Source organism: Geotrypetes seraphini, chromosome 11 (genome assembly GCF_902459505.1).
Source record: "Geotrypetes seraphini chromosome 11, aGeoSer1.1, whole genome shotgun sequence".
In the NCBI taxonomy this organism is placed as follows: Eukaryota; Metazoa; Chordata; class Amphibia; order Gymnophiona; family Dermophiidae; genus Geotrypetes; species Geotrypetes seraphini.
The window spans coordinates 112,162,091-112,174,401 of NC_047094.1; the positions used below are offsets into that span (position 1 = coordinate 112,162,091).

At 42.6% G+C, this 12,311-nt stretch overlaps 2 protein-coding genes across 7 annotated transcripts in view; one reads left to right on the forward strand and one right to left on the reverse strand.

Moving 5' to 3' along the window:
* The window catches only part of SULF2 (sulfatase 2), a 277,195-nt gene extending 273,731 nt beyond the window's left edge, over positions 1-3,464 (forward strand). The window contains exons 20-22 of one of the 2 annotated variants that reach the window (XM_033963556.1): positions 167-200; positions 1,559-1,612; positions 2,580-3,464. In XM_033963556.1, the coding sequence (XP_033819447.1) occupies positions 167-200; positions 1,559-1,612; positions 2,580-2,610 (119 nt within the window). In that variant the 3' untranslated portion in view covers positions 2,611-3,464. The remainder of the gene's footprint in view (positions 1-166; positions 201-1,558; positions 1,613-2,579) is intronic. The other variant, XM_033963557.1, reaches the window with a different exon arrangement.
* A 6,769-nt stretch (positions 3,465-10,233) lies between these two features.
* The window catches only part of NCOA3 (nuclear receptor coactivator 3), a 273,852-nt gene continuing 271,774 nt past the window's right edge, over positions 10,234-12,311 (reverse strand). For all 5 annotated transcript variants that reach the window (XM_033963802.1, XM_033963800.1, XM_033963799.1 and 2 more), the window contains one exon: positions 10,234-11,287. In XM_033963802.1, the coding sequence (XP_033819693.1) occupies positions 11,276-11,287 (12 nt within the window). In that variant the 3' untranslated portion in view covers positions 10,234-11,275. The remainder of the gene's footprint in view (positions 11,288-12,311) is intronic.

Here is a 12,311-nt window from a genome sequence, read left to right on the forward strand (position 1 = left end):
TCTGGGATGCTCCATGGAATCAATACCCAAACAATTTTATCCTACTCAAAAACTGTGTTTGTTTATTGCATTTGACCTGGTTTGTCTTAACACTTTCATAAGGAGATCAAGTTCCTATTTATTTATAATGTGCAGCTGTATTAATCATTTCCTCTTTCCCTTTCAGGGCTAAAGGATGGGGGAAGTTATGAACAATACAGGTATGCCATCTCTCATTTTTTGGGTGACATTTCCAAAACAAAATTTCAAGAGTACCCTTGAGAAATAAATGTAGATCAATCATCCAAAAGTTAGAAGCTGATAAAAACATAAGCATAGCCTTACTAGGTCAGACCAATGGTCCATCAAGCCCAGTAGCCTGTTCTCAAAGTGGCCAATCCAGGTCCCTAGTACCTGGCCAAAACCCAAGGAGTAGCAACAGTCCAGCATCTCAAAGAATAGCAAGATTCCGGAACCCCAATTAGAGCAACATTCCAAAGTGCCTCAGAGCCAACCTCATCAGTGATGTTACAATGGCTTAATTGTCCTATACTTGGCTCATGTAAGAACATAAGAATAGCTATACTGGGTCAGACCAATGGTCCATCAAGCCCTGTAGCCCGTTCTCACAGTGGCCAATCCAGGTCCCTAATACCTGGCCAAAACCCAAAGAGTAGCAACATTCCATGCTACCGATCCAGGGCAAGCAGTGTCCTCCCCTATGTTCCTCTCAATAACAGATTATGGACTTTTCGACCAGAAATTGTCCAAACGTTTTCTTAAAGCCAGCTACGCGTATCAGGCGTAACTATTCTGATTGAAAAATTATTTCCTCCCATTGGGTTTTAAAAGTATTTCCCTGTAACTTCCAGTGCCCCCCTAGTCACGAAGTGAAAAATCAATCCACTGGTACCTGTTCTAGTCCACTCAGGATTTTGTAGACTTCAAACGTGTCTCCCCTCCGCAGTCTCTTTTCCAAGCCTATGGTACTTTGCGACTTAGAAAAGAGATTATTGAACTAATCACAGGATGGAATAATATTTTATAATATAAAAAAATATACATATAAATATCTAATGTAATGTGAAGTGCTCAGCCCACCAAGATAAGAGAAAAACACGGACAAATTTGTCCCTGTCCCCGGGGCATCTATCTCCATCCCCATCTGCACAAGCCTTAAACACTTATGATTTTAAAGTGTGTGAGGCTTAGGCAGAGGAAGACAGAACATGCAGGGATGGGATGGGGGGAATAGAGAAGGACATGGAGACAAATTTGTCCCTGTAGGATCTAAGAGCTTTGGAAATGAGCCCTAAATCATACAGCCACATTTTTCCCACATAATGCCAGAGTAAAGAGACATGACATGTTACTCAAAAGCAATTCCTGGCTAGATAATATGGCGGGCAAGGGAGGACAGTAAATATCCTTGTTTACTATTTCTGTGATTCTGATTGGCTATAAATCTTGCTCGTGCTCTTGTTTCTGGTTTTGTGGCTTACCTGAGGCCTTTATTCTGCTTCTTCTGGGTGACGGTTGACTTTTTTTTTCTCCTCCCTTTTGCCACGTAAAACATTAGGCAGTTTCAACGTCGAAAATGGCCAAAAATGAAGAGACCTTCTTCCAAGACCCTGTGAGTTGGGTGTCATGAATATCACTAACATCTTTATGTTCTTGCATGAAACAGGGCTTATTCTCAAAGCCCTTATACTTACAAAGGTCTATAGGGCTATGAGAATGAGCCCCATAGACCTGCTCCGATACATAATTAGTTTGCTTGTGCTCATTTTGGAGAAATATTCAAGTGACTGTAGATGTTCATTTTACCATCCATTTTTTTAAAGCTCCAGCTGAAACTGTCTACCATAGGACTCTTAAATTTTGAACAATGGTTGATAAGGGTTTTGGGTGGTCTACTGCGATGTGGCTTTCTCTTTGTATGCTGAGCAACAGTTCTCAAATGTAGTACAGAAAGGATCAGCTCCAAGTGTAAAAGTATTACCTCTCATTAAAGAGATGAGAAATAAAAGTGATTGTTGGGGGTTTGGCCTAGGCTAGGCGTAGGCAATTCTGATCCTCGAGAGCAGGTCAGGTTTTCAGGATATCCACAATGAATATGTACGCGATGACCGGAATTGCCTATCCCTTGCCTAGGCAGATCATAAATGCTTGGCATTGTAGTTAATGTTGCATACCAAAATGTCTACTATATGTAGTGGCGTAGCAATCGTGAGAGGCGCTCCTCTTCCCCCGTACCTCTTTAAATGTTCCTGGCAGCCCTCCTGCTTCTTGCACCAGCTTTGGCTCTTCCTCTGATGTCATTTCCTAGGCGCAGGTCCAGGAAGTGACGTCGGAGGAAGAGCTTGAGCGAGCAGCATGTTGGGGGTGCTGGTCACACCGGGAACGTTAAAGAGATACAAGGGAAGGGAGTGCACGCTTACAGTAGTGGGGGCAGAGAGGATGGGTGCCCGGGGCAGGCTGCCCCCCTGTTACTATGCCACTGGGATACTGTATGATAAGACAGTAGTAGCCGTCCTAAATGACACAATGCTAACCTTCTGATTGAAAGCAATTCTAAATGTTTCTTCTTTTTACATTAGAGGCCAACTCTGGGAAGGATGGGAAGGCTAAGATCCTGGAACCTGCAGGCCCTTAGAGAGGACCTCAACTGGCTAGAACTTGAAGTTTTCATGTACAGACCGGAGAAGGAAGAGTTGTATAATTACAGAGCATTATAACATTAGCCTGGAGGACTGGACAAACATTGGGGCTACGATAGATAGAATGTTTTACACTTAACTAAGTGATTTAAATAGAGACAAGATGATGAAATTTTGCAATCCATGTTTCATGCGTAGTGATCTCCTTCAGAGTCCAGCATTCATACCTCCTTTACTTCGAACTATATTGCACCTACTTTACAAAGCCTCTTCTGAGAAGACTGCCTCTGACCTTGTTGCAAGAGAATGGAGGATAAGTCCATTATGATAAGTTGGAACAGGGCCAAAGATCACGCAAAAACCCTCTCTCATTCCACCTTTAAATCCAGTTATATAAAAAGAACAATATTTGAAATGTACAACCTTAGAAAGATGGACCATGCGGCTCCTAAAATGATGTTGATCCCCAACTAAGCATGGCCAAAGGGAAGACCACACGTCAACTCAACTCATTCCTGCACAAGCCTAGAAGACGCGTATAACCCACAGGACTAGTTTTGTTGCAGGTTACAAGTTTAGTTAGATTTATCTGGGCACTGACTCGGACAGTAGAACATAAAGGCCTCAACTGACGACATGCCAGCTGCTGAAAACGTCTTGTACATAGTTTTTGTTCCATTCAGAAACATTCCTTCAAGTGGTCAAGAATTTTTGCCAATAAAATGTGGAATGCTCAAATGCCCATTTGTCTAAACAGCACCTTGTTACAGTATAAAAATAAAATAAAAAATCAGAACATTTCTGAAATTTATGATGGCAACGCTATACTTTGCTTTTGTTTTCCATTCTAATGCATTCGCAAATCTATATCGCTAGCCTTGATGTATTTTGACTGTCTGTCGAAAACCATACAATTATTCTCCAAAGGTAGGTGGAGTGGTTTAGTTTCCACAAGCTTGTAATCAAAATTTATTTTAGTACAATCAGTCAAAATACAACTCTTCTAATATTCAAAGCAATTTAAGTAGGCAGGAGGGGCACCTGCACACTTAAAGTGCTTTAAGCCATCCAGCTGCCAAGATTCAGTGGCATTAAACTAAGAAGTGCTGCTGCATTTCATCTGTCCATCCATGATTAGATTAAAGTGGGCAGCACTGGGCAGAAGCTATCTGGTATGTGGCTGCTAATGGTGATCATTAGGAGTATCCTGAAAACTTGCGCCTAGATTCACTAAACTCACCGATCGTCTCCCGACCAGTTTGCAATCGTTCCCTGACCCGATTCACTAACCTTCTGCTCGATCAATCTCCCACCCGATCCGATCCGCCCATGCAAATGCGGGGAAATGGCATGCATAAATAGGAAGGCATTGATTCACCAAGAAGAAATACTGATTGGGTTTGCCGATCCGAAATAAAGCGACTGCTGAGGACCAGTCGCTTACTGTCCTTGCTGACTCTCCTGCTCTCTGCCACCCTGAAATCCCAGTATTGAGGTTACAAAACAACCATACGAACTCCCTTGATATATATATATATATTTTTTTTTTAAAGTGCATTGCGAGCCTGTGGTTTTATCCCATGGGTTTAAAGCGTGTTCTGTTCCATAATCTGGCTGCACAAACTGAAATGATTCCTTTTAAAATGTCCACTCGTAGGGCCACCAAGTAAACTGCAGCCACCCCCCTCCCCCTTTATTTTGAGCTTGCTTGTGCGAAGAGCAAGCGCATGTGCAAATCGCATCTACAGCCAACAAGGATAATCTGCACATGCATCTCAATCGCTGTAGGGCGTTCGTCTGATCAGATCATTTGTAGGAAGAATTGCCCAACAATCCAGCTCGGTAAGTTTAGTGAATCTAGCCCTCTTGGACTGACAGTGAAGAACTTGTAACTATTTTAAAGATGCATCTAATTTCTATACATGTGTGCCTATGCTTAACAAATCCATTCTACTAGTGGCATTTAGAACAGGGAATGGGGAGAAAGGCTTCCAGTTCAATTAGAACCAGCCGCTCTTGGGGAAATGGGAACATGAGCCTAACGAGAAATTTCACTTACCGCCTGCTTTCTGGCACACACATCTGAATCCAAACGTCCGCTGAATCCAAAGTCCTCATATCCACCCCTACTATGTCCTGAAAATGCAGTTTGGACAGGAGTCCAATCACATAAGTTATTAAGGAACATGCATATACAGAACTAGGACTTGGGAAAATCTATTGCTTAAGGGTTTACAGACTCTTCTTTAAGGAACTTGTCCAAATCTTTTTAAAACCCTGTTATGCTAACTGCTTATACTACATTCTCTGGCAATGAATTCCAGAACTTAAATTAAGACGTATTTTCTCCAATTAGTTTTAAATGTACTTACTTGCTATCTTCATTACATGTACCCTAGTTTCTGTACTTTTGGGAAGAGTAAGGCAGCAATTCACATCTACCCATTCCATTCCATTCAGGCCCAGATTCTCAAAACATTAGGTTGCTAAATTGGTTCCACAAGGTAGCCTGCATGCATTTTATCCGTGGATTATCAAAATGGCTCATCGCGATCTTTAGCGAGCTTTCTAGGAGTTGCCGACACTGCCATACATTTTTACATATGTATTTTAAATGTGTTAGTCCATCCATGGTCTATATGTTTGTTTGTTTTTAGTGTCCCCCCGAGGAAGGCATTTAGATATGTCGAAACTTGGATCCTTGTTGGGACCTTGTTGCAATGCTTGCGAGAGAAAATCCAAATAGCTCTCAACCTCTGTGCATTGGCAGATACTCTCAGAATTACAGCTCATTTGCTCAAATAACAGAAGCATTTTAAAATGCATGTTTTCTTGCCCTCCCACTTAATGCTTTGAATCATAAAAAATGAAGAAAATCCATATTTGAATTCCCCAAAATGGGGGTGGTTTCGTTAGCGTTAATCGCCAGCTGCAGCGGTAAAAGCTCCAATGCTCATAGAATTCCTATGTGTCAGATCTTTTATTGCCGTGGCTGGTGATTAAAACACAGTAACGCAGCTTCATAAAAGAGGGGGTTAATTAGCTAACTGGAAACAGTTCCTCTTTCCTAAGTTATTGTTCAGAAAGAAAAAAAACAAATGCCCTTCTGCTAAAATAATCTTTTCTATCCTCAAACAGAAAATGTACAATGGGACGAGGCGCTGGGCTGTACTTTTAAATAGAAACCTTTATTTACATTAATATCAACATCACAAAACAGATCAGTAGAGCAGAATAGCTTACAACCAGCAGTTTTTATAAATGGTCACGGAATCAGTCTGTCTCTTTTGCCAGAGAAAGAAAGAAAAATGCGGTTATTTCACGCAACCTTTAAATGTAAACTAAGTTAAACTTTTCAATACTGTAAGCCTCCTGAGAATATTGTTTTAAATATTGCTACCTCAGAATTATATGATTTAATAACTGTTGCATCAGTCTATTAAAAAAAAAAAAAAAAAAAATCTGTGCGCTAAAAATCTAAATTAAAAATCCATATATGAAAAAGGTGCACCATTCAAATAGATTTCAGACTGAAATACTCTTTGCTTCTTTTCCCTGCACCGCAGTGTGGTGTAGGAGGGAGAGTGTTTTAAAAGAATTTAATACACAGTGAAGGTTTGCAACTAGGCTGCATGTTCCTTCTCCCCCTCTCCCCCTCCCTCGCCTTCCCTACCAGAAAGTTTAAAAGGTGGTGAGTGACTTATTTGGCTCCTGGAGCTACAGCAGGAGCTAACATTGCTAAAGTATAAATCTCTTTGCAGGTCAAGGTTTAAAGGTCAACTACCCTAAGGTGAAAGGGGAAAAAAGGTATATATTCCTGCAAAGATAACCAGCCTTCCTGCTCTAGCTACAGTGGTGCCCAACCCTGTCCTGGAGAACCACTAGCCAGTTGGGTTTTCAGGATAGTCCTAATGAATATATGCATGAAAGATTTGCATGTAATGAAGATGATAGGAATGCAGATCTGTCCCATGCATATTCATTAAAACTAGCCTGAAAAACCAACTGGCTAGTGGTTCTCCAGGACAGGGGTTGGGGGACCCTCCAGCCAGTCGGGTTTTCAAGATATCCCTAATGAATATGCATATGAGAGTTCTGCATATAATGGAAATAACAGATATGCAAATCTCTTTCATGCATATTCATTAGGAATATCTTGAAAACCTGACTGGCTGGGGGGGTCCCTCAGAACAGGGTTGGGAACCACTAGGTTACCCATCAAATCAAGCATACCAACAACCTATTTCCATTACACTGACCCTGGGTCCATTTAAATCAGGGGTGCCTAACCCTCAAGTCCTCATGGGCTACAATCCAGTTGAGTTTACAGGATTTCCCCCAGTGAATATGCAGATCTATCGGCATGCACTGCCTCCATTATATGCAAATAGATCTTATATGTATATTCACTGTGGAAATCTAGTAAACCTGACCTGGCAATGGCTGAAGTTAGACACCCCTGACTCATAGTTATTTAACATCTGAGGCTGTAGCCCAGAGCCGTTTGCTGTTTAGCAGTGGCTGGCATGAAGGTGACACACTGTAGTCCAGCAGAGGATGAGACTGTGACAGCGCTGGCACTACAGGACCGCCTCTAATGCTTTGTTCATAAGTCCCAGTACATGATGGCTACCAAGAAATCAGGTTTTTAAGCCTTCCCTAATGAATACACAAATCAGAGTATCTGCATGCTACCATCTCCACTGTATGCAAATCTCTCTCATGCAGATTCATTAAGGGTAATCTTGAGAAGCTGACCTATTGGCAGCCCCAGCAAACGAGGCATGAAGACTAAAGAAGCAGCAGAGAGTGTCGAGTCTCGCGGCACAGATGCTCAAAACTATTGAGACCTGCAACGTCTCATTTAGACTGGTTTTAGCCAGTCTAAATGAAATATTTTTCGTGGCTAATGCTCAAAGGCTTTTGGCCACTGCTTTACTGTGCACAGCTGTAGTAGCCAAAAATCCTATGCTAGTGCGTTTATTAGAATTAAAATGAGGTCATTAGCGACTTCATGCAATGCACTGCCTTAATGACTAAAACCTACAAACTTTAACGCCGGCAGTAGGTTTTAGTTGTAAGGCAGGGCGACTTTTACAGCCGCAAAAGCCTCCTAGCACAGGGCAGGAGGAAGCATGGCTGAATGACACACTTCCTTGTACAGTTTTTCTACCTGAATGCATCCCCTTCTTCCCCACGCCATTGAACACGTGCACAAGCGCTGTGCCTACCGCAAAGCTCTTGTGGGCATGCACTAGTCTGAGCCCTTTACTAACCAATGAGCAACACTAAGCAAATTATGTGCATGCTGTTAATCTTACTGTTGAATATTGCTAAAAAAAAATAACCGGTGCTCCACCTGGTGGCCAGTCAAAAGCGCGTGAGACAATCGCGCAGGATGTCAGCGTACTGCAGTTCAACACTATTTTAAAGCGCTCTGAGGGGGTGTGTGGGGGAAACAGTAATTTTTCCATATAAAAACAGGGGAAAAGGCTGTTTCCTCTGTAATGGGGGGATTCCCCCCCACACTCCCTCTTGGAGTGCTTTAAAATAGTGTTCAACTGCAGTGTGCGATTGTCTGGGCAGGTTTGTCCACGCGCGATTGTCCAAATAGCGCCAGAGTTCTGTGCATCCAGCGCTCAGAAAAGATTTCCTTTCAGCTAGCTCAGGGGTAGGCAACTCCGGTCCTCAAGAGCCATATTCCAGTCTGGTTTTCAGGATTTCTCCAATGACTATGCACTGAAACAGTGCATGCAAATAGATCTGCATATTCATTGGGGAAATACTGAAAACCCGACTGGAATACAGCTCTCGAGGACCGTAGTTCCCTACCCCTGAGCTAGCTAATAAAGAATGGTGTGAGAGCCACGGAGGGGAGTTGAGGACAGGGTGTCTTAAAAACAAAAAGCCTATTAACATATGCAGCTTAACTGTAAAAGGCAATGAGTACTCGTATTTTCAAAGCCACTACTTTGGCAGATAAAGTAACAATTTTCCTTCCTCAACCTAGCCAAAAGTTTGTGGTGATCCAAAAATAAGCATAATTTTAGGTGCAGCCGAGGGAAGCACTGCTCCTATTGTGAGAAAATGCCACAGGGAACTCGCCTTATCTATTATTTTGTGGCAAAAGCCAAAGACACTATATCTGCACAAAAAGTCTCAAGGGTCTCTCATACGAGGAAAGACTGGGCAAATTGCAGCTCTACTCTCTGGAGGAGCGCAGGGAGAGGGGGTGACATGATTGAGACATTTAAGTACATCACAGGTCGTGTCGAGGTGGAAAACGACATATTCTTTCCTAAGGGACCTTCAGTCACAAGAGGGCACCCGCTCAAACTCAGAGGAGGGAGATTTGGTGGTGACACCAGGAAGTACTTCTTTACAGAAAGGGTGGTGGATCACTGGAACAAACTACCGGTGCAGGTGATCAAGGCCACTAGCGTGCTCGACTTTAAGAATAAATGGGACATCCACGTGGGATCTCTACGTAGGTCCAGTAGCACTCTGACTTAATGGGGTGGGACAGTAGAGTGGGCAGACTTGATGGGCTATAGCCCTTTTCTGCCGTCATCTTTCTATGTTTCTAAAGTAAGTGTGAAAATTAAAGGGGGGGTGGGGGTACTTTGTACCTGAGAATTTCCAAAAATCGTGTGCACATATTCCCCTTTGCAATGTGGTACAAAGTACACAGATCAAAATTTTTTCCCCTGAAAAAATTTTGGGTGAGATGCATAAATCAGACTAAAAATAGGCAGATAAGTCGACACGGTCTCCAGCACTGCTGCAGCCCAAAAGAGTTTGGTAAACTCTGTGCTGAATACAAGGCTCCCCAACCTTGTCCAGGCGGCCCCCAAACCAGTCAGGTTTACAGGCTATCCATAATAAAAATGTATGAGGTAATTTCTGCATACATTGAAAACCTAGTATTGTATATGCAATTTAATTTCAACCATATCTATGATGAATATTCTGAAAACAACAGGTTCTAGGGGCTCCCGAGGACAGGGTTTGGAAGGCCTGGCCTAGAGGTCAGAGTTAAGTTGGAGAAATAGTTGTAGCCATTCAGGCCTATAACTGAATAAAATGATAATCAATGAGACTTTTACAAACAGGCACAGTGTTCTGTTATTTTTAAATAAAGCTGTAAAAAAGGAACGAGATTAAAGGATACCACAGCTCAAACATGGCCATCTACTGCCAACAAAAGACAGTTTGTTATAGGAGAAGATACCACCCACACTGCAACACTCATGGACAGCTTGAAAAACGAAAAACCAGAGCCTTTTGTGTTAAGATACATGTCCAATCTCTCCGAACATTAAAATGGAAAAAAAAAATCAAGTTAAAACAAAGTGCTTGTAAAATAGAAAACAGGTGTTAACTGGTTGATTGCTGAAACCTGACAACATGATCACCTAAAAAGCGTTGGTTAGAAATGTGATTAAATGGGAAAGGGTACTTTACAAAAATGGGGAGCTGAGGGGGAGGGAACAGAGAAGGGGGAAAAACAGAGACAAAAGCAACCTTCCCCAGAGGTCATTAAATAAAAAGAAATCAACTGGTTAAATATTTAGATTCACAAACTCTGCAAAAATGAGTTATTGTGACCTACAAAAGTCATATATATATATTTATGTATATATAATACAATATTTTAAAGATTCTATTTACAAAACCTATTCACAAAAAAATGTCTAGCAAATTCCAATTCATATTGCCATGCCTCAACGTGACCTAAGAAAAAGTTCCCAACAGAGCGCGCTCTTCCAATTTTCTAGTTCATTCGATGTCTTTTTAAAGGATCGAAGAGATTATTAACACACAGCATATCCTAGGCATGTGGTGGCAGGTAGAAGAAAAATGGCTGTTTTAACACAATCAAAACTTTTGCCTTGCTCCAAATTACCATCCAAGCCGTTGGAAAGAAACCCGATCCTTTAGTCTCCACTCCAGAAGTCCGTGTTGGGCCAAAATAAAGAGGGGAGCACAACAAGGGATGTGTTTTTTCAAATGTGCAAACCAGCGACCACACATGGTGTAACACGGCAGAACACATCTTCCTATTCATCTAAATGACTGAGCCGAGAGAGGCCACAGGGAAGGATTTATCCTTAATGGGAGGACCAGTTGAGCAGCAGAAGGAAGTGGGCCAAGAAATGCAAAAATAATTGTATGCTGACGAATGGCTTAAACCAAATACCACACTGGGGGAGGGGCTTGGAGGTCAAGATTTAGAACTATGCCCGGAATCCGACATGGTCACAGATTGCATCTGAATTTTTCACCAGAGCTTACCTTTTTTTTTCTCTGCTCTGAACTGCCTCATAACTTATACGATGTGGATAGTTTCTGGTGAATAAAATGAGTTTGCTTAACGCTATACTTACTACTAAGTCCTTTCCAAACCAACATCTTTTAACGTCATGGAGCACCAAACATATTTACTTGTGTCCCCATTGCACATTTTTATACACATCTGCGGGTTTCTTCTACTCAAGTGTCTTTTGGTAAGAAGCTGGTCAGGACACCTCAGGATTCCCTTAAGGAAGCAGGTCTTTCCGTAAGGCCGCAGCTGGCAGCTGCCAGCCATGTGTTGGTCTTCAGTGCATCTTTCCACGAAGAATGCTCTTCTTCCGTCAGCAGTATTTCTGTCAATTGAGAAAGAAGGTTTGCAAAGACTGAATGCTTTGCTTTCAAATATGTTAAATCATTTAAATAGAGCAAAGAACAAGGAAATAAACCCCATGAGAAGACAACAAATGCTTTCTCAGTGAGTTTACGCTGCTGCTTAGCCCAGTGGAGAGATATACTTTTGTTTATTCTAGGATTATAAACGATTTACGACAACAGCAATCACTGACATCATGAGTGCGCCACCTGCTGGATGCCAGGTTCACGACACAGTGAATATATGATGGAGACAATTAATATTTCAATAAATATTAACGCATTTAATCTATAACTGGTTGATGTGTACAGTTCCATCTCCACTTGTACGATTTAAATACAGGCAGTTCCCGGTTTACAAATGCTCGACTTATGTCAAACTCATACTTACGAACCGGGGTCTTGCCTCTCCCTTTCTGTGTCAACGCGCCTCTTCTTCCTCCTTTCCTGTCCAAACACCACCCTCCTCCTCCATGCCATATCCCCCTTGTCATCTTTCCCTCCATTCTGCCTCCCAAATTCATGCCAGCTCCCTCCTCCCATTGCAGTTCTCTTTGCAAAGCCACGACTCGTGGATGGCACGACAACCTGCCCTTTGTGCCTCCCATGGGTGTTTACTTCTTCTGGCCAGCTCTCTCCTTTCAGTGGCACTTCTGTTCGCGAAGCTGCGGCCGCTGGTTCCTGAACAAGGCTCATGGCTGACCTACAAGCCTTCCCTCGAGCAGCAATTTCACGAACCGAAGTGCCACTGAGAGGAGAGATCCAACCCGAAGAGGTAAACACTCATGGGAGGCACGAAGGGTCAGGCTGCCGTGACAGCTGCATGCTGGAACCACGGACACAGCTTTGCAAAAAGAACTGCGATGGAAGGAGGCCAGAGGAGGTAAACACCTGCGGGAGGCATGAATTTGGGACACAGAGCAGAAGGAAAGGCGACGAGGGGCGCAATGGGACACGGACGGGAGGGGGAGGGTCGCATTTGGACAGGATGAGAGGAAGAAGGGG